Genomic DNA, 26,501 nt, shown 5'->3' with positions numbered 1-26,501 from the left:
CCATTTGCCTAACGTAGCCCTTTGAAATTTCCTATTGAAAAAAATTATGTCTCTAGCCGCCATGTAAGTATGTGTGCAGTAGATTTGTTTTGTCGGCGTTGATTGGCTCTCGAAAATTAATTGACCAATCAACGCCGAGAAAACAAATGTACTACACACATATCAACATGACGGCTAGAGACACACATTTTTTCAATCGGAAATTTCAAAAGGCTGTATTGCGCAAATGGATGGTACATAGATAAACACTAACATACCGGTAAGTTTGTTTTTTACCAAACTTTAATTCCTATGAAGCTGAAGTGTTGACATGCAGTGGTTTTTGAACTACCCATTAGAGCCCTAGCGTGTTTATCGGAGGACACCACAGTGTCCGACCAGTTGAAATCTGGCTGTTTTCCGATGTTTCTGGATACCTAGTGACATTTATACGGCATGATATATATTGTATCATATACCAAATTAAAGATAAATTATCTGGCTGTCGACTGAGAGTATTTCTATTATTATATCCTATACGGTTGGATAATAATCATACTTTTTCTGAAATTGGGTAGTGTTATATGGCCGGCCGAGTTATAGACCTTGACCCAGTATTATACTTATACTTATATTAGAAACGAACACCTGTGGTTGGACCCTCACACAAACTGTTGCCCTTGGCCTTCGGCCTCGGGCAACAGTTTGTCTTCGGGTTCAACAAATCATCTGTTGCCCTCAACCCCAGTCAACAACTGTATAATATGCATATATAAAAATACCCCTATATTCAATGGAAATTACACCAGATTCACATTCTTCAAAATGGTGGAATTGGTTCTCCTTAGCACATAGCTCCATTATTCGTATGAAGCACCAGCCATCAACCTTGTGAACCCTCGTGCAACCATAGATGGCACGGGTGATATCCTCGAAGTCATTAATGAGGTCTTAAATGGTAAATGTTTTATTCTTTGCCAAGCCTAGAAAGCACTTGCAGTGAACAATTGAGTTTTCTGAAGAGTCTTCATAAGTCTGACTTTTTCGATTCCCTTAAAGGTGCTGGTTGTATCACATCTGGTGTATGCGTGGAGACACCATTGAAGACTCTCCAGAAAAGGTTCTCTGCAGTGCTTTCCAGACTTGGCAAAGAGTGAAACTTCACTGCAGACCTCATTATGACCTCAAAGAATTCTCCTGTGCCATATATGGTCGCTGGGGGTTCAACTCAACTCTTCAAAGAATGTTGATCTGGTGTCTTTTCCATCATGCCAGGGAAGTCTGGAACATCATAGACGATATCTGAATCAGTAGGTTGGACACAGGAACAGCTCCTAGATCCCTGAACCTGATGTTCCTAATGTTAACTCTGGCCATTGACGTTTGAAAAGTTAGAACCATGGTGGTAAACCGGTAATGTAATGTCACATCAGCCTATCGACATTGAAGACGACAAAGTATTATGATATTAACGGAAATATATGCTTACCTAAGTTTTAATTTGATACCCTTTTAGTTGGCGTCGGGCTGTAACAATTAATTTTGGGACGCCACTAGTCTACAAAATTTCGAACATGAAATTGATTATGTAAGGAACTTTTGAAGTCCAACTTAGATATTCAGCCAACATTAAATTCAAATTTGTTAAGATATCAATCGCCAATAGCCAATAATACATTTAGGCAATTCTAAGTCACCAGGAAGCTTTAGTGTCTGCGGTCTGGAAAAAAACCCAATCATGTGCCTAGTATACGCACTCAGTGATATTTTGTAAACCTAATAATGGTATAGTAATCATTCTCTTTTACATCTCTATATTTTCTATTGTTTTTCAGATTGATAAGAGGTAAAACAATTGATTATGAATACTAGTTTGTGGTTAGAAAACATTTTACTGCGTCAAGCCAAATATGAAAAAGTTGCCAAAAATGAGCTTAAACTTTTTTTATTTTTTCATTTCCTGCGTACAAGCTAAAATCCGATTCTTTCATTTCCTGCGTAAAAATCTGTACACATATCGGGTTATTTGATCCTAATATATATTTGTTGTGATCATTTTGATACCTAATTTGACTAATTCGGTTGAAAAATGTTAATGTTATGACTATTTTTCACTCTTTAGTGAAATTCGAGATGGCAGCCAACTTGATGACGTCAAACCGGAAGTTCATCCCAACTTATACAATGTTAACATTTTGATTTGTGATCAGTGGGTCATAAGGGTTTAGAAAAAAAAAATGGTTCGGGGGTGGGGGTGCATGTGGGCCCCTTCTAGTCCATGGCCTATTTAGCTACCAACTGTCTGATGATGTACAAAACGTCATCAATGTATTAGAGCAATATAGTTGGTATTGTATTCTATCAAAATCGTGGTCATACGACATGTAACTACCGAAATACATTGCAGAGAGTGACTGCCGAGACACAACATGTCGGTTGAAGTTGCCATCAAAAATGGTGCCAAGACGACCGGGGAGGGACCACATTGGGACGATGCCTCTCAGAGTTTACTGTATGTGGACATAATGGCAGGAGGGATTGTCCGCTGGAACTCGGCTACTGGGCAACAGGAGGGGAAATATCTCGGTACGTACACACTTCTGAAATTCTCGGCACTTTGTAAACATACACATTTCCGCTTTCAAAAGAAAACCATCCATTTCAGTGGGCTCCCACTTAATTCCACTATATGATCTGGACAAGGCTACTGGGCAGCAACGAGCATACTTTCACTGAAAAATTATAATTATGCAACACAGTCATTTAACATCGACGTTGATATCCATATAAATAAGATACTTAGCAAATAAATAGAATACCATCCTTCCTGAGCTGTCAGTTGTTTTCTTTTATAGGGTTTTATGGAATTGTTGTTGTATACCCATTCTATGTTTTCTTTGTGATTTAGCCGAGTCTGTCAGCTTGGTGGTGCCAAGTCGGAAAGGTGGCTACATCATTGGGACTGGTCGTAAGTTTGCTCATTTTGACTGGGACAGTGGAAAGGTGACCACCCTATACGAGGTTCCACCTAATGGCACCAACGATAGATTCAACGACGGAAAGTGTGATCCTCGGGGCAGACTATGGGCAGGTAATGACGTCTTCAGTTTTGGCGTATTTTGATGTTTCTGAATGGTATTTCTGATAACTTCATGGCTTTCAGAGAATGTCCATTTCTGAGCATTGGAGGTCGACCTTATCTATATCATTGGTATTGGTATTTCGAGACATTCATTTCGGCTTGTACGTACATGTAGATTCTTCAACTGCAGTATCTATATATACATATATAATGTAAAAAAATACTTTCTGGTATAACAGAATTACTTTCATTCGTTTAACTCCGTATGCATTCTGATCTGACGCACGGTGTACTGACGCAGTGAAATGAGGAGAAGTAACGCTTATAGATCAGGATAGTTTACAGCTATACATGTACAAATTGTATATGCGGTCACGGGTCAAAATGTATACTCATGTCAAAATGACAATCGTTTTAAAATTTTGAAGAAAAAAACCCGGTCGTATTAAACAGGTGGTCATTATCAGTGGTCGTTATCAGAGTGGCCGCTAAAGCAGGCTTCACTGTACAATGTAAGGAATATTAAATGCAATCTGCGGAAGTTATTAATTTAACTGTACTTCATGGATTTTTGTTACTTGTGACCACTTCTATTCCGGCCTTGTATATAACAGAGTTACTTCCCATGCGGGGAGGTGTCCATTTTGACGTCATTATTTTTAAATAACGTCAAAATTTTATATTCACGTCGTTTTTTTTCGAAAAATATATGACGTTACGCTCAAAAACACATGACATTATACAATATCTACCCGCAAAGGTAGATAGATCACTGGCGACTAAATTTGGAACCAATGTGTTTTCGGTTTACCAGGTACCATGGGACACGAGACTGTGCCAGCTGACCCCGAGAGGGAGAAAGGGGCCCTGTTTTGTCTCGGTTTGGATGGGCAGGTCGTGAAGCACGTGGATAAGATTAATATATCTAATGGGCTGGCCTGGACGGAGGATAACCGAACGATGTACTTCATCGACTCACTCCCTAGGAAGGTGTACGGATTCGACTACGATATCGACACTGGCAACATCAGTAGGTATATTATCAGGCCTAGTAGGTCACGGCATTCTGGTCTAACAGAGTTAACGTTACTTCCTTCAAATAAAAGGGAAGTAATTCTCGTCGATCAGAATGGCAGACCGGGGTCGTACCATAAAAAGAGAAACTGTAAATAAACTCGTTTGCATTGTTATTTGTCATGTCTATTATTTTGTCATGCTGATTTCATTTATCAAAATTCTATATTATGTTAGAAGTATAAGTATATTTATTGCCGAGACAACAAAAAATTCCGAAACTGCATGAATCATAAAGTCATATAGATTTCTCTCTCTCTCCCTCCCCCCCTCTCTCTCTTTACTATTATCGTTTTCATAGCAATTCAAAATTTTCGAACAATTGACAACCATTTGCATGTTTACATAATGCAATCTTCATACTGGTTTTTGTATGGGATGAAACGTTTGAAAATAGCCACAGTAAAAAAAATTAGTCATTTATTCTCCATTTGCAATGTAGCTGGCTTCCCACAAAACGTGTTTGTATTTCAAATACAGACGTGAGGTGAAGCTGTACACTATATCCTTTAGTTCGACATTTTTTACATCCAAACTTACACTAACCATATTCCAACGAAAACCACTTAAAATAAAAATCGGCAAATCTCCCTCGTAATAAGAATGTCATTTTACCAAAAACAAATGTCGATCCATGTCAGTTTAATTGCGGTCCAGGATCATTCATTTTAACATTTCACCTAATGAATTAAGAAATTGACACAAACAAGACCAGTAATGCATACCAATCGAATGCAAGTCAAGGACATTCATTAGGAGTAATTTGGTCACATTTATCTCAAGTATGCTATAGGCCGCTGTGTCCAATATCAGTGTATTGAGAAGATTTTTGTCTTGATTTTAACCTTGCAGGCCGCTGTGGTTGAGACAAGTCATTTGAACAAAACAAACTTTGACTGCTGATAACTGCATGAATAGATAACATCTCAGATACGTTTATAGAGACCCCTGGCCATGTTTACCAGTGTTTGCATAAGACAGAGGGTCATTTATATCAGGAGCAGGTTTGACGTATCATTTGAAATGACATTTTCATCCCTGCATATTATACATTTAAAAAAAGGTTTCAGCCCTTTTGGCTCATGTGACCATGCATAAATTGTAAGTTCATTCAGCTATATACATTTAAAAAATAATGCTTTACGCATGTGGTGTCAACCAGGCCTAGATTTCTCGAAACAAACTTGTAAAGTCATACATTTTCATATAAGTTACATAAGGAGAAAAACTTCATCCAGCACTTTTGTTTCGAGAAATCGGGGCCTGGACCATTAAAGCAACATAAAACTCTAATTGTCCTAAATAAACTATTTAATGGTCCTAATAACTATTTTGTTGTCCCCTTTTGCTAGGTAACCAGCGGACAGTGGTTGATTTTGGGGAAGGAACATTAGACACACTTGGTTTCCCAGATGGCATGGCCATTGATACAGAGGGCAAACTCTGGGTGGCCTGCTACAGGGTGGGCAAGGTGATACGCTTTGACCCGCTTACTGGTAAGTAGTATAATTACAGTATTATGTGATCACAACAAACGGAATTCTTCTCCATGTATTTACATACAATGTAATTGAAACTGAAATGTTTTAAAAATTAAATCGTTTGAAGTGATAATGGCATTTTAAGGACTGTTGAACTGTTACCTGGTAACAGTCAGGTTTGTTTTGTTAAACGCTCTGTTACCTGGTAACAGTCAGGTTTGTTTTGTTAAACGCTCTGTTACCTGGTAACAGTCAGGTTTGTTTTGTTAAACGCTCTGTTACCTGGTAACAGTCAGGTTTGTTTTGTTAAACGCTCTGTTACCTGGTAACAGTCAGGTTTGTTTTGTTAAACGCTCTGTTACCTGGTAACAGTCAGGTTTGTTTTGTTAAACGCTCTGTTACCTGGTAACAGTCGGGTTTGTTTTGTTTAACACTCTGTTACCTGGTAACAGTCAGGTTTGTTTTGTTTAACACTCTGTTACCTGGTAACAGTCAGGTTTGTTTTGTTTAACACTCTGTTACCTGGTAACAGTCAGGTTTGTTTTGTTTAACACTCTGTTACCTGGTAACAGTCAGGTTTGTTACCTGGTAACAGTCAGGTTTGTTTTGTTTAACACTCTGTTACCTGGTAACAGTCAGGTTTGTTTTGTTTAACACTCTGTTACCTGGTAACAGTCAGGTTTGTTTTGTTAAACGCTCTGTTACCTGGTAACAGTCAGGTTTGTTTTGTTAAACACTCTGTTACCTGGTAACAGGCAGTGTCATTTAAGGACGTGTCAGATATAGATGGTAGACGTAAAGTCGGTGTACCTGAGAAAAACACCAACAAGTAGTCAGTACTTGGTTGAACGTGTGACTGCAGTGGAGTGCTTGTGGTAATTTGTTGTAACATTTTCACCACTCGGCCACCATGACACCTTTTGAAGAAAAATAGGTCCAGGTACAATTTATAACATACCTGTATCTAGAAAAATGTTTCTTTTCATAACTTTTAGTTTTGTACTAGTCTTCCTTCCGTTGTATACTATGATATATGAATATACACCCAAAAGTACCACTATTGAGAAGGTTCTTTAAGAATTAACTCGGATATTTTATTTTTATTTTATGGAGATATAGCACAAAAATCTGAGTGTACTCTAAATAAACCGCGAAGTCTTTCTCATAAAGATAATCTTTTCAATATTCAAAATTCATTTTGGGACTCTTTTGTCTATAATACCATTACGCCGTCATCTCAGCCAATCAGAAGCAACGTTTCAAACGGCGACGCCATTTTTTCCTTTATGTGCTGATACAGTAAATTTTTAAGCTAAAGAAAATGCTCGTAACAAGCAAAATTGAATTATAAAGTGATGAACACTCCTGTTCATTATTCATTTACAGGGAAAGAGATGAGAACAATAGAATTCCCAGCCCTTAGGACAACGTCGTGTTGTTTTGGTGGGAAAAACCTTGACGAGTTGTTTGTTACATGTGCACGTACAGGGGCATCAGAGGAGGAACTGGAGAAATATCCGCTGTCTGGTTCTGTTTTCAAGGTCACAGGGTTAGGGGTCAAAGGTTGTCCTGCCACTATTTATGAAGGTTAATAATTTTTTTAACAAACTTGTTATAAGTTATATAATTTCAATATATTGCGTAAATGAAAAGTGCTATAGTGTGTGTTTTCAGCGACAGCTAAATCAGATATTTGATTGAATCAGTCATAAACTGCAACTGTTAGAATGAACAAAATAAAATTATTTTTATAAAATTATTTTAAGTATGTAATAAACGAGTATAAAATAAAATATATACAATACTTGTTCAATGCTTTATTGTGCTGTGTTTTTCATATATGTATAAGGATCTCCAACTATATCTGAATAATCAGGAAATGTGCACTTCACCGACAATATTTAATCAACAAAATATTCACATGTACCATGTACAATATATTTATATATTGATGTAGAAACGACAGAACAGCTCTCATAAAGCATCCATCAGCAACAGTATAAAAAGATATTATGTTTAAATTGTAAACTTGATGTACAATTTGCATAATTTTGTGATGACCAATTCAATGCACTATTACTCTAGTACATACAGATCTAGAACAGACCCATAACCTTATAAACATTTTTCAAAACTGAAACGTAGACATTAAAAAAAAGCTGAGCAATTATATTTACATTACATGCATATAGGAAACTTAACACACAAACGAAGCTCCTGCATGAAGTTATGTGAAACTCTGGTGAAAAGTATCCGCAATATGCCTCTTGGCTATACTAGGGAGAACTTCACTTTAGCTCCATTAGTTGATCGTCAGACTTGTAATCAAGAGGTCTTCAGTTTGATCCCTAGTGGAGACAGTGTTATAAAATCCTGTGCACTGTTACATGTCCATTTAACAAAACAAGAGTATGTCATTGATATTTTCCTTATTACAAGACTTCAAGTTCTATGCATTAAGATCTAAACAGCTAAAATTTTGAAAAGCATACACAAAATCCTCTTTGCTTCTTCTAATTGAACTCTAAATTGTTTGCAAGGTCTTGAAGTAAAACATGAATTAACAATTATGATGCATTGCAATGAAACAGCAAATTAAAAAAAAACCAATTCGAAAAATTCACAATATTCTTCTTTTCAGAGGTCAAATGGAGATAAGCAATATATTTGATTATCTATTTCCTTACCAAAATGTTGATAACTTGTATAAATATTCGACTCTATTTATAAGGTAAGAGCATCTCAACTTCAATTAAAATTGTATTCCCAAGAATAGGTTAAACTAATGTGTATGTTAAAATATGTAAATCTCTTCCTATTCATTAGGAATTACAATGATATTTATGAAGAAAATGAGTTGTATACAAAACTACTGGTGCATGTTTAGTGCTTTCAAACTTTTCATTTCCGTAACACTAATACAGGAAATTATTAAAATTTTCATTATTATTAATTTTCAAATTAAGTATTCATATTTATAAATCTGTCAGAAAAATGTGGAATCTTATTACATGCATGATCTTATATTTATATACAAAGCACATATTCTGTAGAGCAGCACTAGGCAATTCCTTTTCAAACTGTCTTAACTCATGATCATTCCCCCCTAAAAACATATTTAAACTCTTGTAATTCAAAGGCTAGAAGAGTCCATTAAGGTTTTCAGGGGTCAATGAGTGAATGCCAACAAATGTCATATTTTGATGAATCTTTTGTAGTCATTTCATTTAGAACTTCTCATGACTTCTTCATGCTTGGTTTGAGGTCATCAAATCCAGGCCGCAAAAAGATATGAGGTTTCTTCTGGGGATCAAATCCCTCATGGCCCTGGAAATGAACAGAAACAAACTCACTTGTATTTACACTAAAGCTCTCAAGATTTATTTTATGCGAATACAAGTAATAAGTATATACAATTGCACTATAGGAATAAAAAGTTCATATATTTGTAGAAATATCAGCCATGATATGTAACACAGAAAACACAAATGTATATATATATATATACATGTAACTATACTTTAAAAACAAAAACATGTTAAATCATATTCTTCTCCACAATATGTAATTATTTCTTAATAAACAGAAGAAGTAGCTAGTTCAACTAAATCCCCCCCCAAGAAAAATAAAATTTAAAAATACCAGACAAACACATTTGTATTTTCTATTGTTAATCTTATATCACGTAAAAGTCTGTTTTATATGTGTATACAAATGTAAGACTGCCTTGTAAATTAGACAATCTGTTTTGTCTGCACAGATAGAATTACTTCTATACAAAGTCACCAATATTCCCTCATAAAAGACAGTAATGATGTCAAGTTGTCCTTCTGATAGAGTTATGTCCCTTATGTGTGACGTAAGAGAGTACAAATCCATACCTTGGACCAGTCGTAGCTTGTTGCGTAGGCGAACACATTTCCTTGGGCATTGAAGTTACAAGCAGTCAATGGCTGGTCAAACTGCTCGGACGTCTTGAGTTTTGTGCGGGCATCTTTGTCCCAGAAACTGAATCTACAATCTGATCCGACTGTCGCCAGTGTACCATGGCTAGGATGGAATGCAATGTCATTCACCTGAAAATACAAATAAATTACTAACAATATCTAACAAAATGCCCCGAACTCTCATTATGTGTTATGGGTAGGACAGAATGGAATGCGAGTGTAACACTTTATGTTAAAATTTGTGTTTGTTATTGTTTACTTTAAAGTGAAAAGCCTGGTAAGGGAAGGCTGAAGTCGGTAAAAATGATCATGATATATATATATATATTTACACTATAATTTCTAATGGAATAGAAAAATAGAAATTTCCAATCAAATCGCTCTGCATGCACAGAAATTAATTTATATTATAGAAATCATAAAACGTCCTCCCGGCTGGCTATATCTGTGTTGAAATTTCCACACAGCCTCGCTTTCGAATAGTTAGGCAAATTTATTTTTGGCACTGTGCTAAATTTACACAGGGCTTTCCCATAATTTCAATGGTCTAAATTGGACAACGGAAGCAGAAATTGACCGTTATTTTGATATGTAAAGACTTTTGGAAGGCCAATGAACGCATTTAGACTGGTTTTCTTTGCCCGACAATTCACTTTAGATGGGTACATGTATACCCATTTATTTGTGGTTATAAGGTGAAGGAAAGTTGAGATAACATGGATGAAAACTATGAATACATGGCCAGTACTTGCTCACTGCCCAAAGTGTTTTTGATTCTTTTTATCTTTAGCATGATACTTTTCATACCACAGTTACCAAGTACCAGCCAATTTATTTCAACATTACTAAGTGAATTTTGAATTTTCTTTGTGCATAATGCTCTTTGCGGTACATAGTTATCATAATAAATTCAAATAACAGATTTAACACTGTATTCTCTATAACATTGCTTATTATGCTGATAAGTATGAATTATTGCATTAAAGGGAAACATGATAAAATACATAATACAGATGACTACAAGCCTTTTTTCAGCTGATAACACAAGAATCTCTTGTAGTATTATCTGACAGCTGTCCTTACCGTGTATATATCCTGCATCCCTCCGGTGGTACCATTAGACCGGTGACATTTAAATGTGAAGTTATCTTTAGGACTGGTTGGGTTGATGTAGTGTATTGCCACTCTCCCCTCTATGCTTCCCAAAGCAAATCCTGTCGGAGCACTTGTTTTCTTGTCAGCAAAAATGCTCAAACATCGATGCTGAAACAAGACAGGCATGTCCGGGTTTTTTTGAAGAGCAAATCATTGTTTTATTTAAAAACATTTTCATAGAAGCACTGCCATCATCTAAAATGATTTGTTTTTAACCAAAATATGTTATATATTACATGTACATGTATACCTATTCTGAAAAAAGTATTTGTATAATGATGACATTGACACTGTGATTTCAATAGCTTGTATGCAAAGATATGATCAAAATAAGTACATAACAAACAGATACTACCGTATTTATTCCATCAGAAGCCCAGTCTCTAATAAACACACCTCCACCTATTTTCTTAGTTATTTTTCCAACCTACATGTAAGTCACAAAACTTCCAATCCAAATGTCAAATTTTCAAAACGTATATCACAAAACTTCCCATCAAAACGTAAAATGTTCACGCTGAAAGTTAATAAATAAATAGAGAATCAGTTTCAAAATCATAACAACACATTTGTCTTTAGCGATATGAGCTTATCATTGTCATTAAACTTCAAAGGGTCGACTTCCAGGCCTAAGCCAAGGGTAACAAAGCTATGTGTTCACTGGGCCAAAATGTGTTTGATAATTCTTCTGGTATTGTTATCAATGTGGTGAATTATCTTGATCAAGTTTCAAATATATATGCGAGTATAAATTGCATTAAAACACTGTCTAAAGTATTTCTAGCATCTGCTTGGCCTATACGAATGCACTGTAACTGACAATCTCTTCACACATGTGCTTCCAAAGATGCACTGCGTCGATCTCGAATGTAAACAATCACATCATGGCAGCTTTGTTACGGACATGGCCTCTGACACGCTGATTACAAGGTAATGATATATTAGGTACTGAAATGACCAATGCTTGTTTTTGTCATTTGGTGGCAAAACGTAAGTGAATTGGTAGAATTTGCAGTCATGACCCAATTAAAATGTCTAGCCAGAAATTTACATGATCATTGTCAAGCCAGAAATTGACACGATTGTGGGATCGAGATCAACCTCATGTCATTTTCTACACACATATCAGCAAGTTACATGACCTAAGCTAAATGATACAATGTTCATGATCAAGTGAATGTGTTTTTAAACATCCATGCCAATTAATCTTGTTTGTTAACAATTTTTCAAAAATGAACTTTTTACGTTGTTGGCCGTGTGAGTGCCTTTCATACAATTTTTCTGACACACTTTTAAGTCTGAAATTTTGGGTTCTATTAGAAGCCCCTTTGAAAAATTTCCTGCACCCAAGTTAAGGCTTCTAATGGAATAAATACGGTAATTCCAAAATATTTGGCAATACTTAATTAATGCAAACCATCCTATTTGTGCATGTGATATAATTTTGCGTATTTCATAAACAATAAGAAAGCGACCAAATTAAGCACTGCAAAAAAGAACATGTAATTAGGAGTGAAAGTGTAAAATTAATCTGACTTAACATTTGTTACTGTATTTCTTTACCATTCACACTTTGGTTACCTGAAATTTCAGCGGCGACTCAATCCGACTGAATTCTTGAGGTCGATTCTCTAACTGGTACACAATCAATCCTCTTTCAGCAGTTCCAACCACGGCCATTGGGTATTTCTGTTCGCAAGTAATAAATGCAAGCTAAACCACTCAAACAAAGATAAGCATTTTAATGTAATTTTAATGTGATATGATGGGCTTTGTATTCCAAGATAAGTTCGGTAAGAATGTTTGAATATTTATCAGACAGGTCAAGAAATTCAAGATTATAAGTTTTCCATTCACCTATGAAACTTGATTTCTTTTTAAACAGACTCCGTTTCGTAACATTATGTGTTTGCAATGACATTAATGACTTACCACATCAGCACAATAGCACCTCTCTGGTAACTGTATAGATTCTATAGGAGTTGGCTGTCGGGTGTCCCAAAACTAAGTGCACAAGGAATAATATGAAAAACAAGAGGCCCAGAGGGCCTGTATCGCTCACCTGGTTTGTAATGTCAAGTCATGTTCTGAATACAGGTTCATTGTTTCTTTTCTGAAGGAATTTGAATATTTACCTCTTATTTTCCTATTGGGCCCCGCCCCTCCTGCCCCCGGGGGGGGGGGGGGGGGGGGGGGGTCAGAGCCAAAATTTATACAAGTTCTGTTCCCCTTCCCCCAAGGATATTTGTGGCCAAATTTGGTTACAATCCATGCAGAACTCTAGGACAAGTAGCGATTTATAGGATTTACCTCTATTTCCCCTATTGGGCCCCGCCCCTCCTGCCCCAAGGGTCAGGGCCAAAATTTATACAAGTTCTGTTCCCCTTCCCCCAAGGATGTTTGTGGCCAAATTTGGTTACAATCCATGCAGAACTCTAGGATAAGTAGCGATTTATAGGATTTACCTCTATTTCCCCTATTGGGCCCCGTCCCTCCTGCCCCCAGGGGGTCAGAGCCAAAATTTATACAAGTTCTTTCCCCCTTCCCCCAAGGATGTTTGTGGCCAAATTTGGTTACAATCCATGCAGAACTCTGGGACAAGTAGCGATTTATAGGATTTACCTTTATTTCCCCTATTGGGCCCCGCCCCTTCTGCCCCCGGGGGGGTCAGAGCCAAAATTTATACAAGTTCTGTTCCCCTTCCCCCAAGGCTGTTTGTGGCCAAATTTGGTTACAATCCATGCAGAACTCTAGGACAAGTAGCGATTTATAGGATTTACCTCTATTTCCCCTATTGGGCCCCGCCCCTCCTGCCCCCGGGGGGTCAGAGCCAAAATTTATACAAGTTCTGTTCCCCTTCCCCCAAGGATGTTTGTGGCCAAATTTGGTTACAATCCATGCAGAACTCTAGGACAAGTAGCGATTTATAGGATTTACCTCTATTTCCCCTATTGGGCCCCGCCCCTCCTGCCCCCAGGGGGTCAGAGCCAAAATTTATACAAGTTCTTTCCCCCTTCCCCCAAGGATGTTTGTGGCCAAATTTGGTTACAATCCATGCAGAACTCTGGGACAAGTAGCGATTTATAGGATTTACCTTTATTTCCCCTATTGGGCCCCGCCCCTTCTGCCCCCGGGGGGGTCAGAGCCAAAATTTATACAAGTTCTGTTCCCCTTCCCCCAAGGCTGTTTGTGGCCAAATTTGGTTACAATCCATGCAGAACTCTAGGACAAGTAGCGATTTATAGGATTTACCTCTATTTCCCCTATTGGGCCCCGCCCCTCCTGCCCCCGGGGGGTCAGAGCCAAAATTTATACAAGTTCTGTTCCCCTTCCCCCGAGGATGTTTGTGGCCAAATTTGGTTACAATCCATGCAGAACTCTAGGACAAGTAGCGATTTATAGGATTTACCTCTATTTCCCCTATTGGGCCCCGCCCCTCCTGCCCCCGGGGGGTCAGAGCCAAAATTTATACAAGTTCTGTTCCCCTTCCCTCAAGGATGTTTCTGGCCAAATTTGGTTACAATCCATGCAGAACTCTAGGACAAGTAGTGTTTTATAGAATTTACCTTTATTTTCCCTATTGGGCCGCGCCCCTCCTGCCCCCGGGGGGTCAGAGCCAAAATTTATACAAGTTCTGTTCCCCTTCCCCCAAGGATGTTTGTGGCCAAATTTGGTTACAATCCATGCAGAACTCTATGACTAGTAGCGATTTAAAGGAAATGTTGACGGACGGACGACGGACGGACGACGGACGGACGACGGACGACGGACGCCGCGCATGACATAAGCTCACCGGCCCTTCGGGCCATATGAAATAATAACTATTCATAGCCTGTCATAGTCAAACAGCAACAATAGGTACAAACTTATTTTTCTTCTTCAAACAATTCTGACATCATCACAAAGAAAATATTTCATTTACAAGAGAAGTATTTGAGCCATTCACACAGAAGCTCTTTTAATACATTTCACATGAAATGCTTGAGATACATGATTGTTTTAATAAATTTTCAACAAATTTTGACAATTAAATGTTTTTTATTGAAATGAAAAACAAATATACTTATTGAATTATAGAATGTGGGCATTACAAGGTCACCACTGAAACTACATATCAACTTGTGTAATTACATGTACCACTACCTCTCGGTATTCTGTATTTGCATATTACAGAGTTATCTGCCCTTGTAGGTAGGTATTAATTGTGACGTCATGTGTTTGTGAACGAAACATCATACTTTTCAGAGAAAACAACATGAATTTCGCTCACAAAATGATGTCACAGTGAATACCTACCCACAAGGGAGGTAACTCTGTAAATCTACAATTCCCTTACACCTTGCGTTTTAACACAGTTATCTCCCTTACCTTGAGAGTCTTGTCCCAGCTTCCTGTCATAACACAGCTGTAGTTAGGCGCCTTGATGTGGTGGATTGTTTTGATAGGGGCGTCATGCTACAAGACAAAACCATAATCAAAGAAAGGAAAGACCATAGGTAGTAGACCACAGAAGAACAGCCTGGCCCCGGTCTATATTTTTACTAAGTGGGGAGCCCCTGTTTTGAACCATGCATACAAAATTAATCAAAGTACTGAAAGTACTAAATGGCTCGGTCTCGATATTAGGAGGAATATATTTCTAAGGTCAATAAAACTGTAGTTTTGTACAATAAGAAACAAATTTGGCTGGTGTTAAGATAAGAGACATACTAAAATCTTGGAAGCTCATTCTAATATTTCCTATGATGTTATATGTCAAATGATTTTATGACACCTTTAGCATTTTCCTTGTTAATTTGATGTTAATGAAAATATCCATTCTTAATGACTATTGTCATCAAGTTCCTGGGACCACAGTATCAGTTAACAAGTATTGTTTTGCAGCAGAGAAAGACAAATGCCATACTTTTTTATGCCAAAATGTCTTAAATATAGAATATGTCTGTCCTCTAGAAGACTTATCAATATCACCATGTGATTTTTGGATAAATTGGTCAATTGGTATACTTTTAACAAGTTTTGTAATTATTCTTTTGTAAAACAGCAAGCTGATCGATATACATTGTATCCGAACTTCAATTCAAACCGGATAACTTGTTAGGTCACCATAGACCATGAAATTGGTTGTACACTTTCTTAACTTCAGGATCGTTTTACAAAATCACAAATGAATTTTTCTACAACATTTTTTATTTTCAAATCCCCATACCTCTGATGAGTATAATAAAACTGTCATTACAAGTGAATCAAATATTTTCAGTTTAAGATGAACAGGAAGAGATACATTCCTTTATTTCTTATAAACAGCAAACACCGATTTAATTGTTTGTTCAGCAGGTTTTTTCCCTTTCTTTAAAAACGCTACCATTAACATTATTTTCTGAACCTAGATATGTAAACAATACTTATAAATCTAATTCTGTATTCCATAACATCAACTGGTGTTGTTGTACCGATTTACGTCTTGAGAAGATCACAATTTTTATCTTTCTGATATTAAGTTCTAATTTCCATGTTTACAATATTGTTAAAATTCATGTAACACTTGTTGTAGACCATCAGATATTTCTGATATCATAACAGTGTTATTGGCAAATAATATGATAAAAAGTTTGGGATACATTCCAATATCATATACCGTAAAAACTGGTATAATTTTGCGCAGGTAATTTTTAGGGCTGAAAATGCTTAAAAAATCTACTATCGGTATATTTTGCGCATCAACAAAATGGGGAAAACAATGTCCAGGGAGTCCCAAAACCGATGTATGAAGGTGACAATTTCAATGCAAAATATTCCCGATAAATGATTGACAACTTGCACAAAAAGTGTTGTATTTAGAAGAAATAACATATGAAAACCGCATTGTGTTTGTTTTCTTTTATTGGCCGCCGTAACCTGAAACTTAAATATCTAGCAGATGTCCAAAACATCGGCGGTCTGGTCCGCCGTACTCCGTGCACATGTCAATGTTTTGAGATATTACACATGAATAGTAATCAGGAATATTTGAAAAGAGTAAAATATATTTACTTAACTTGGCACAATAAGTAATTAGTGTGTTTGAGATCATTAACAATCAACAGCAATCAGCTAGCGGATACGTAGTTTAGCTTGCAACAATCACAGTGTGCATAATTTGTCAAGATTTGTAAGACAAAATATTCTTTTCCACCAGGTAAGATTCTAAGTCATAAAGGTAGATTGAAAATAGGAAGGGAGATAAAATAACCAGATAAATATTTGTAGCGGGATCAGACTGGGTTGATTATCGGTGATCAGGTAGCTCAGTCGGAAGAGCAACATTTTCTTCTCTCCTGTTACAGAATTGCCACCCAACTAAATAACCAACGGTTGTGGTGTTTGAAAGGGTCTCATATGTATTCAACAAGAGATCCCAGAGGGATCTTGGCGCCCACCAAAGAATGATCTATGTCTGACAATGGAAAGAGGGATCTTTTCCCTGCTTTTCAAACTTTTTCAAACATACTACATACGAAATTTAAGACAAATCGCTTCATTACTTTCTGAGAAACAGTGGTGAAATCCAAGATAGAGGCCGGCTGGCCATCTTGTTGACCGATCAGTCCCAAAGGTACTATGCACATCTAGGGCCCAAGGGAAACCTATGCATGGAATTTGAGAGATATCCCTTCAGTAATTTCTGACAAATAGCGATAACTATCAAAATCCAAAATTGATGGCGGCAGGTCGGCCATCTTGTTGACCAATCAGTTACGAAATGCAAAATGCAAAACTAGGGCCCTAGTGGAACCTACACATGAAATTTGAGACAGATCCCTTCAGTACTTTCTGAGAAATAGCGGTAACAAACTTTAACTATCAAAATCCAAGATGGCCGCCGGTCGGCCATTTCGTTGACCGATCAGTCCCAAAATGCAATATGCACAACTAGGGCCCTAGGGGAACCTACATGTGAAATTTGAGAAAGATCCCTTCAGTACTTTCTGAGAAATAGCGGTAACAAGAATTGTTAACGGACGGACGGAAGGACGGACCACGGACGAAAGGCGATTTGAATAGCCCACCATCTGGTGATGGTGGGGTAAAAAAGGAGGGGGAGTGTAGCGGGACTGGACTGGGTCGATTATCGATGACCAGGTAGTTCAGTCGGTAGAGCACTCAGCTAGTGTTTTGAGAGTCCCGGGATCGAATCCCGGTCTTGCCGCTACATTTTCTCCTCTCCTGTTACATATGGTACCATACTGTGCATGTAGGTAAATATGTATGTCTCATTGGTGTGATTGATTTAAAGGCAGTTCATGTGGTGATCGAAAAAAAAGGTAAAATCAATACTTTCAGAGTGATCAGGGAACATTGATAGTCAAGGCGGGGAAAACATAAGACGACCTGTGTTATACAAATAATGTTTAATTGATTTTCATTAAATTTTCTCGAAGGTGATGATTAGTGTGTTATGAACGATAAGCTTAATACATTTTTGACAAAAAATATAAACAGCTAATGTCACATTGTGTTTTAAATTTAAATAATCTTTTATTTATTCATTTCATTTCAAGCATGTACATGTCATAGAATATAAACAAATATCAGGTATATGCTTAAATCATATTACAGTTAAATTCACAATAAGGAATTTGAAGATGATGACAGTAATTATTTTCGGATTGAAAATCATTACAATATTAAGCTTCCACAGTTGAAAATTACTTCTTTTTGTTCACACAATTCTTCTCCTAGACTGTTTCCAGTTGAAATGATACATGCATGCTGACATTCTGTAAAACATAAGGAAACAATAAATGTATTAACAGAGTAATTACTGAAAAGGCTAATATCATATAATTGATTGTAATATACAGTCTATAGCAGTTGTTATATAATGTGCACAAAGAAGTATAAATACACACGTATGCATGGGTACAGTGGTAAATTAATAAGTTATACAGAAAATGATGGTGCTGATCATGAAAAGCGTAAAGTCTATTTTGTTGAGTAAAAAGTTAAAAAAAAACTAACATTGTTCACACCCTAAGATGTAATCGCACTAAAAACAGTGATGTGGGCTTTTGTGCGATTGCATTTGTATGACTGTGCCAGGTGGTAGAGATTAGTTCCGCTCGAGTGATCACACAATGCAAGTGAGAGTCGGGAATATGTCTGATGCTTGTTGGTAAAATATAACTCAGGATAATTGCTAAACAATTAACAGTTTTCTCTACATTTGTTACAGATTGAAACAGCTTTTTAAGTGCCGTTTTACGGAAGAATTATGAAGAAGAAATCGGCATTTTCGTCGATCTAGTAGTCCAAAAAATATCACTTCGAGTTATTTGAATATTCCATATATGATTTATGTCATTCGGCCAAAAATTTATACTTCGTATTACCTAGTTTAATGAATATGCTGTATGTATATGATCAGAACGTCAAGCTCCTGTGCTAAAAATAACTAAAATGTTTTAAAAGTATGGTTTAGTGGTAATCTCTGATCGTGCTTTAGTATATAGATATAATCTGATATTTATACATGTGCTTATACAATTATCGGTAATAATGGATGTGGTAAATATTCATACCTTATTAATAACTGCCGTTAGTTTAAAGATTACGCCACCTTGGACATTTACAAAATGTTCACCGTCTGTCACGTGCTATTTTATCAGTAGTCCAAGTTTGTCCAAAATTTTGTTAGAGTTGTCTTTCTTCCATTGTGGATTTACACGTACATGTGGCATAACGCAGCCGTGATAAACAAATCTCCATATCGTCCTGAAATAAATTTGCTCCCGAACTAATATGATTCAAAGTGCAAAAATCATTATTGTAACAATTTTAATGTTTCAGGTGAAATATAGATTTCATTTTTTCCGTTGCGGGATAATTGTCACTAGTAGGGACTAAACGCGTGGGGCGAAGCGAAGCATTTTCGGGACGAAACGTCTTCATGTGTTGAAAACAACATTTTCGGGACGAAAAGTCTATAGATACATTGTACACAATTCAAGTGAAAATTTTCCAACCTTATATCATTTGGATGATGTATATGGTAAGGATATGAAAGCAGTAATCTACTATTCCTATTTCAACATTACAGATACGCTTATTTCAATAACTTTCATATTCAAAATTTGCTATTTAAAATTCCCGGTAAAATCAAAGTTGTTGAATACACTGCCGCTAGGAGCGCTAGTATCTGCGAGCAAGTTCTTAGCCAATTATATTGAGGAAATTGACTGTAAGAGAATTTTGCAACCACGATCACAATGGCGAGGTGACCCTCGCCAAAAATCAAGCGTATTCTGAAATTGGTACATCCGATATGGAGGGTTTGATTTTAGTTTCATTTCTTTTTTTTTAAACTAAACTTGACTAAAATGGGTAAGAGATTAAGATTTTGGCCTCCTCCAGAAGTGTGTACATGTCTTGACTGGAAATGCTAGCTTTACTTTAAGCAAAATCCATGGTGCAGGTCGAGACAAAAATATTGAAAAATCCATATGATTGACCTATAAAATAAATAAACTTCTTTTGTCAAAAATGCTCAATTTAAGGCAGGTCTTAAAAAAATTTAAGGCTAAAAATCACGATATTTTGCAAATTTTCAGGTATTTTTTGTTGTTACCACAGTATTCACATGAATGATTAAGCACAGAAAATGGCCAAATCTTAATCAAACTATCATATTGTAATTGCAAACGTTGTGCAGATTAATCATATATATACTTTTGTATAGGTATCAGTGGCGTAGGAAGATGAAACGGGGGGTGCAAAGGTCCCCAATATTTCGTAACACATCCGCTCCCCCCCCCCCCTATAGGAGATACGTTATATATATACTTTTTTCATATATCATTAAATATATTCCTTGTACACATCTATAGACAGTGGCGTCATTAACAAGAGTAAATTAATTAATACGCAAAATGGAAAAATACTACTACAGTATTTAGAATTACTGAGATGTGTTGTGCGATTTATTTTGATGAATTTGCAAGCGCCAGAGGCGCAAGATTTTGTTGTTTGGGGGTGGGGGTCTCCCCCAGGAATTTTTTTTACGGAGAATGGGGGAGATGAGTTTTACGATGTATTTTGATGAATTTGTGAGTGCAGAAGGCCCGAGAATTTTGTATTTGGGGGGTCAGGGGGGCTTCACGAGGAAAAACAATTACAATTTTAGAATGGCTGTGATGAGTTTTTACGATGTATTTTGATGAATTTACGAGTGCTGAAGGCACAAGGTTTTTGTATTTGGGGGGTCCGAGGGTCTCCTGGGAAAATAATTTACGATTTAGAATAGCTGAGATGAGTTTTATGACGTATTTTGATGAATTTGTGAGCGTTCTTAACACAGTAAAATGACTATATCTATATTACTAAGGCATGTGCCTTATTTTTATGAATTACAAATCTACTGTTTACTGCCCCGATAGTTTTGACCCATTCAGTATTAAATATGTTTTTTCTTCTGATTGTGATTCATAAAGAACAAAAGTGTTTTGAAAGATTTGTTAAAAGTCTCAAAAATTACTTTAGCTCAAACTGAAGTTGAGACATTTTTGTGACTGTTTTTAATTTGAAAATAGGCAACTGAAACAGTAATTAGTGAAACAACTCATCTAAATGGTTTGCATCAATTGAGAAAGCAGAACTCCAAAGCAAAAGGTGTACAGTGTACAAACGTAGATTATTGGATAAACAGTAATATTATCTGGTTAATCTCCAGGAATAAAGGAAATAATGAATTGTTTAATCTTACCTGTGCAATCTGTATGGCCTGGTTACTGTTCAAATCCCACATTTTTGCTGTTTTATCACATGAAGCTGTGAATACCTTTGTACCATCCTATGAATAAATATATTTAACATGATATTCTTGCAGTAAATAAATCATTATTAATAATAATGATTCTTGGGGGGTTTCATATGATGGTATATCCTAGAGGTATCATTTTTCTAATCATAATGATACATTTATTTAACGCTGATGATTAAGTTAAGGGGGTTTTAAGTGTGCGCTCTCCTTGTCCTATATTCATACCTAGCTGACGAACAACGATACGTCAAAAATACCTTCCGTTTGCAGACATCATCACTTTTCATGCACCTCAAAAAACAACATTTTTAGGGTAATTCACAAATAAGTTGTCATATAAAGATATTTTATTCTGCCTGTATTATTCATGAAAAATATAATTCTGGTACAAGAAAGAAAGAAAAATAACCGGGGATGTGGAAAATGTATTAGTATGTTTTTTACCATTTTCCTACATTTTAAGAATAAAATGGCAATGTGTTAAAATATTGTAAATTCTGTTTTTATTTTGAATTCAAGACATGGATACAGGTGAAAAAAACACTAAGATGTTGGAAAATATTAATTTTGAGTTATTTTTATGATATTTACAAATGACAAAAATAATTCCATTAAAAATAAAAAAAAAACCTTTAAACTTTGTAGAGTCCACTGTTATAATCAATACAATCGTCCATTTAACAGTTAGGTGACCCAAAGAATTCCTGACAATATTTCTGCAGTTTTTAAGTTGCCAGCAATGTCTTGTAAATATTTTAGGGCTGAAAACTACTCCACTTAAATAGCATTACAAAATTTATCTCCAAATATAAACACTATATTTGTGGGTTAAATACAGTCTGACTAGTAGATCGCCTCTCATCATCATTTTGCAATGAGAAGGGATACACATAACATGCAACCACATTACCAAAAAAATAGTCGGGTACGTGACGTCATCGTTTTCTGTGCAAATGATGTCACCTTGCAATCAAAGTGCTTGAAAACAGAGCCCCAGGCATTATTTCTGTAGCGTAAAAATTAGGGTTGGACAAGGTTTAAGAGGCTGAGAAAAGTCAGAGTGCCCAGAGAAAAACTACAGTTCATGGCAACTGTACCACATGGGATTTGATTTAGACTCCAGACCCAGAGGTGGAGAGCTTGTGGTAATATGTTGGGACATCTATCTATTTAGCCAATGTGGCCCCTATTGAGATACACACTGACAATTAATCAGGTAATGATATTGATCCTTACATCACTCCAGTCGCAGTCTAAGATCGGGCCTTGGTGTGTCTGCTGGGCTTTAGGGACTGTCTGTCCAGTCTGCTGAACTTCCCAACACCGAATCTAATACAAACACAAACACAAGAGTTGCAGTACATAACGATTGAAATAATCCAAAAGTTAAAAACAGGTTAACCAATTTCATAATATAGGTTAACATTGCTTTTGTAGAACTATTTAATACCAATTTTTGAAAGTATTAGGAAAAAGAAGAACAATAACAAAATAATCTTATTTTCAAGTTTATTGAGTTAATTAGCATGGAGTTGTATATTTTAACCATCCCAGATTTCATAAAGAATCAGACACCAAATCCAAGACCTTTGTTAAAGTATTCAATGAATAAAATATGATGCACTACTCAGTAACAATTAAATACTTGCAGTGATACAATAACACTTAGTACTGAACTGAAAATATTAAAATAAGTATATCTGTATCAGTGGTAGTATTAATTCATGGTGGAGATAATTTAACTTTAATTAGAATATTATTCCTGGCAGGGTTGGGGTCAATTACATTGCAATGTAATTAATTACAATTACAATTACTTGGTCAAAACTCAATTACAATTACAAGGCTGAAAATATGAAACTGCATATGTAACTGGTTTTATGAATATGTCTTACATTGTTATCCCAGCTGCCAGCGACCAAGAATGTCTGTGTCATTGTGGCTGGACTGAACTTGAGACAGCTGACACTGTCATCAGGAGGGGAGGCAACCTAATAAATAAATGGTGATTCATCTCATCAAACTTTTCATAACCATTAACTTTATCTCGTTGAAAATATAACATTTTAGCATTCAAACATTTTAATATGTTAATATTATGAAATTTCAAACATTTTTATATGTTAATATTATGAAATGACATATCATATGAACAGTTAATGCTTAATGAAGTAACACATATTCAAATTCAATCATAATTCAGCAAAACAGTACTATATACCACAGAACTTAAAAAAAAGATATACAATTGCAATGACAGGCACCTTTGAATGTCAATATATATATATAGTTAATACTAACCTCAATATCTTTCATTGCATTGGCATTTGTTGAGGCTGTATTGCCAAATGAATTATTTGTCCCAAATATGCTCATTTTTAGGTTTCTTTATGTTGCAAATGGCTGAAAAGAAATATTTCAACTTCACTATATCATTGTAGCATTTGATTTTGTCAATTAATAAGTAACTCCATATATCTGTTATTAAATTAAGAAGATATGATTCTGTTGTGATAAAACATATGATTTGTTTATTCTTGATGGAAACCTGTACTACATACTGCAACACAAAATGATTTGTGGCAAACGCAAGCTTTTATTGAATTTTCAGCAAGATCATCAATGATTCTAACTTCTAAGAGGGTTAAAAATCTAGATTGATTATACCGGTATATTGTTAATTGGATCAATGTCATCTTTAAATGAACTTGGTCGTTAATAAGTCATGTTAAAAGCAATATGAGGATGTGTCACTTTAAGTGTAAATGTAGGAGCGTGAAAAGTGCCATGTACAAAAGGCGTTTAATGTGGTCACTATACACAGATCGAGCAAGAAAATGTAGTGCTACGTACGTGCCACTCAACCAAATTAGAAAATTGTTTAAATATAGGAAAGAGCTCCTATCCTGAAATGGCCATCATTTTTCTTCTTTCCATTTCTATTTGATTATAAACCCATGTAGGTGTTAATTTAAAGGGACTTGTGTTGTTGTAATGCCAGTATATGTCTACTGTAAAGTATGGGGTCTTGGTCTAGATTTTTTTATGGACGTAAATGGTAACGAGGTTGGACTGGTTTGATTCATTCATCAATGGCTAGGTAGACTAGGTCAACCTTAAGAGCATCTGGCTAGTGTTCAGAAGTCTTGGGTTCTTTCCACAGTCTAGATCTGTGTCTGCTATATTTATTCATATGACACTATAGGTTATCAGCAAAACTACCGAGTATTTCACAACCAATGAGCATTTATCAGGTTGGGCACAACTCTATGGGTAACAGTTACCCATTTCAGTAACAGTTACCAATTTGTGTAATCTATAAGTTACCCGAATGAGAAATTCTGTCAAAGGAAATGCATTAAGTTGTTTTAAATATTTTCCTCAAAAAAAGGAGTAAATTTTTTAAATGGCACCATTACTAACATAACTTAATTACTGGTAGTACATTATAAATCAAAATGGGACAAACTTCATAGTCTCAATTTTATTAAAAGTCATTAACTAAATCACCTCGGCTGCCTTTGACTGGCAACTCTCGAGTGAGGTTATTTATAGAAATGTCAAACTCTCTGTCAGTCAAATGCTTTACTCCCAGAGTTGGTTGAATAGTTGTTTGTTTGTGAATTAAAGACAGATCTGGTGATTTTATATTATTTCAAACGAGCCTTGAAAAAGCCCTCATAAGATTGTATAAAAAAAACTGAACCGGTTGTTCCAAATAAATGAAAACAGTCGGTCTCATTCCGCCATTTTAACTCTGATCAAACTCTCCAAATACGACGGTTTTGAAAAGGACCTTCACCTTCTGTATCAAATTTATTTTTAGCATACTCGTGCAAGAACCCTGCACATTTGACTGCCCGAATAATATTTCTGTCGACCTGATCGAGAGCTGCCAGTCGAAGGCAGCCCTCTATTGCTATTGCTAGTGAATAGCGATTAAAGTGACATCCCCTGCAATGTAATTCAATGGGTTTAGTCAGAGGTATTCCGATTTGTTTTAATATTCAAATTTCCGCGAAAACAAACGTATCGGAATATTTCTGACTAAACCGATTGAATTACACTGCAGGGGAAGTCACTCTAATCGCTATTCACTTTGACATTGCTTTCGATGTCACAAGTCAGAAAGCGCCGGTAATTTTGGATTTAAATATTGCGTTCGACTATATAGACATCGTTTATATGCTTTTGCATGGTATGTGTGTGATTATGGATTATCGGAGGACTGTTACGTGACTATGACTCTAGGAAAAAAGGTATACTATTGTGAAAAAATTAACTTTAATCGAGGTGGGGGTAGAAATTTCAATATGGTGACTGTCGTCCCTTTCTCTGTTTTATAGTAAATATCCCGATTTTTTAATAATTTTTCAAATCTCGTATTTTTCGAAAAAAAATCACATGACGGTCATATATACTCATCAGTCCATCCACCAAATACAAAAAAAAATGTATGACAACATCCATTTTCATTGAGTTGGCCCCCTGTGACTCAAATGGGCAACTGTTACGTACCCATGTCTCTGCTATGAGTATGATCTACAAAATGCACATAGTTGTATAGTGTACATACTAAACTTGATAACACATTTTGTTTCTAAATGATACTAAAAATAGTTCATTGGTATCATAAAGGCTTATGGCGGTATCCATTAAATTAACTGATAGAACGCAAATTATTATGAACCACATGTTGACAGAAATAGATAAGGGGATTTCCGTACTGGGAGAATACTTGCTCCCTGTTATTGAGGGATGCATAACAGTTTACATCAAATGCACATAAAGTTAGTCCCTATTCAGAAGTACACCAAAATAATGTCTGTATAAAAAAGGATAATTTATCTCTTCAAAACAAACCTCAGTTTTTTCCTTCCCTCGGCAAATCGTAAACGCAAATGGTATCACCGTTTGACGCACGACGTCTCCTTTGTTAATGACATGTGGTATGATTGAATACCGTTTGACTACGACTGTATTCT

At 36.0% G+C, this 26,501-nt stretch overlaps 2 protein-coding genes across 3 annotated transcripts in view; one reads left to right on the top strand and one right to left on the bottom strand.

Annotated features, from left to right (window-relative positions):
• The window catches only part of LOC138325207 (regucalcin-like), a 9,483-nt gene extending 2,058 nt beyond the window's left edge, over positions 1-7,425 (top strand). Inside the window, exons 1-6 of one of the 2 annotated variants that reach the window (XM_069270698.1) lie at positions 1,039-1,289; positions 2,387-2,565; positions 2,888-3,070; positions 3,876-4,091; positions 5,488-5,631; positions 7,003-7,425. In XM_069270698.1, the coding sequence (XP_069126799.1) occupies positions 2,409-2,565; positions 2,888-3,070; positions 3,876-4,091; positions 5,488-5,631; positions 7,003-7,208 (906 nt within the window). In that variant the 5' untranslated portion in view covers positions 1,039-1,289; positions 2,387-2,408 and the 3' untranslated portion in view covers positions 7,209-7,425. Of the gene's footprint in view, positions 1-1,038; positions 1,290-2,386; positions 2,566-2,887; positions 3,071-3,875; positions 4,092-5,487; positions 5,632-7,002 lie in introns of those variants that run through there. The other variant, XM_069270697.1, reaches the window with a different exon arrangement.
• LOC138325206 (mRNA export factor-like) lies at positions 7,421-26,501 on the bottom strand. Its single transcript, XM_069270696.1, has 11 exons — positions 26,380-26,501; positions 23,818-23,919; positions 23,412-23,507; positions 22,753-22,845; positions 21,460-21,546; positions 15,087-15,173; positions 12,651-12,722; positions 12,300-12,407; positions 10,647-10,826; positions 9,498-9,692; positions 7,421-8,943 (listed from the first exon to the last, which is right to left on the bottom strand). Exons 2-11 carry the CDS (start codon positions 23,890-23,892, stop codon positions 8,854-8,856), a joined length of 1,083 nt encoding a protein of 360 aa, XP_069126797.1. The 5' UTR covers positions 23,893-23,919; positions 26,380-26,501; the 3' UTR covers positions 7,421-8,853.

Source organism: Argopecten irradians, chromosome 6 (genome assembly GCF_041381155.1).
Source record: "Argopecten irradians isolate NY chromosome 6, Ai_NY, whole genome shotgun sequence".
NCBI lineage: Eukaryota > Metazoa > Mollusca > Bivalvia > Pectinida > Pectinidae > Argopecten > Argopecten irradians.
Note: the sequence above shows the minus strand (reverse complement) of the source record. Positions and strands in the feature narration are given on the sequence as shown.

Bases quoted from the DNA above. Each gene is read 5' to 3' on its own strand.
- LOC138325206 (XM_069270696.1), bottom strand. From the start codon at position 23,892: ATGAGCATATTTGGGACAAATAATTCATTTGGCAATACAGCCTCAACA. The intron at 10,827-12,299 runs GTAACCAAAGTG...GTCTTGTTTCAG, and splicing joins AGTCGCCGCTGAAATTTCAG to CATCGATGTTTGAGCATTTT. The intron at 9,693-10,646 runs GTAAGGACAGCT...TTGTATTTTCAG, and splicing joins GGATGCAGGATATATACACG to GTGAATGACATTGCATTCCA.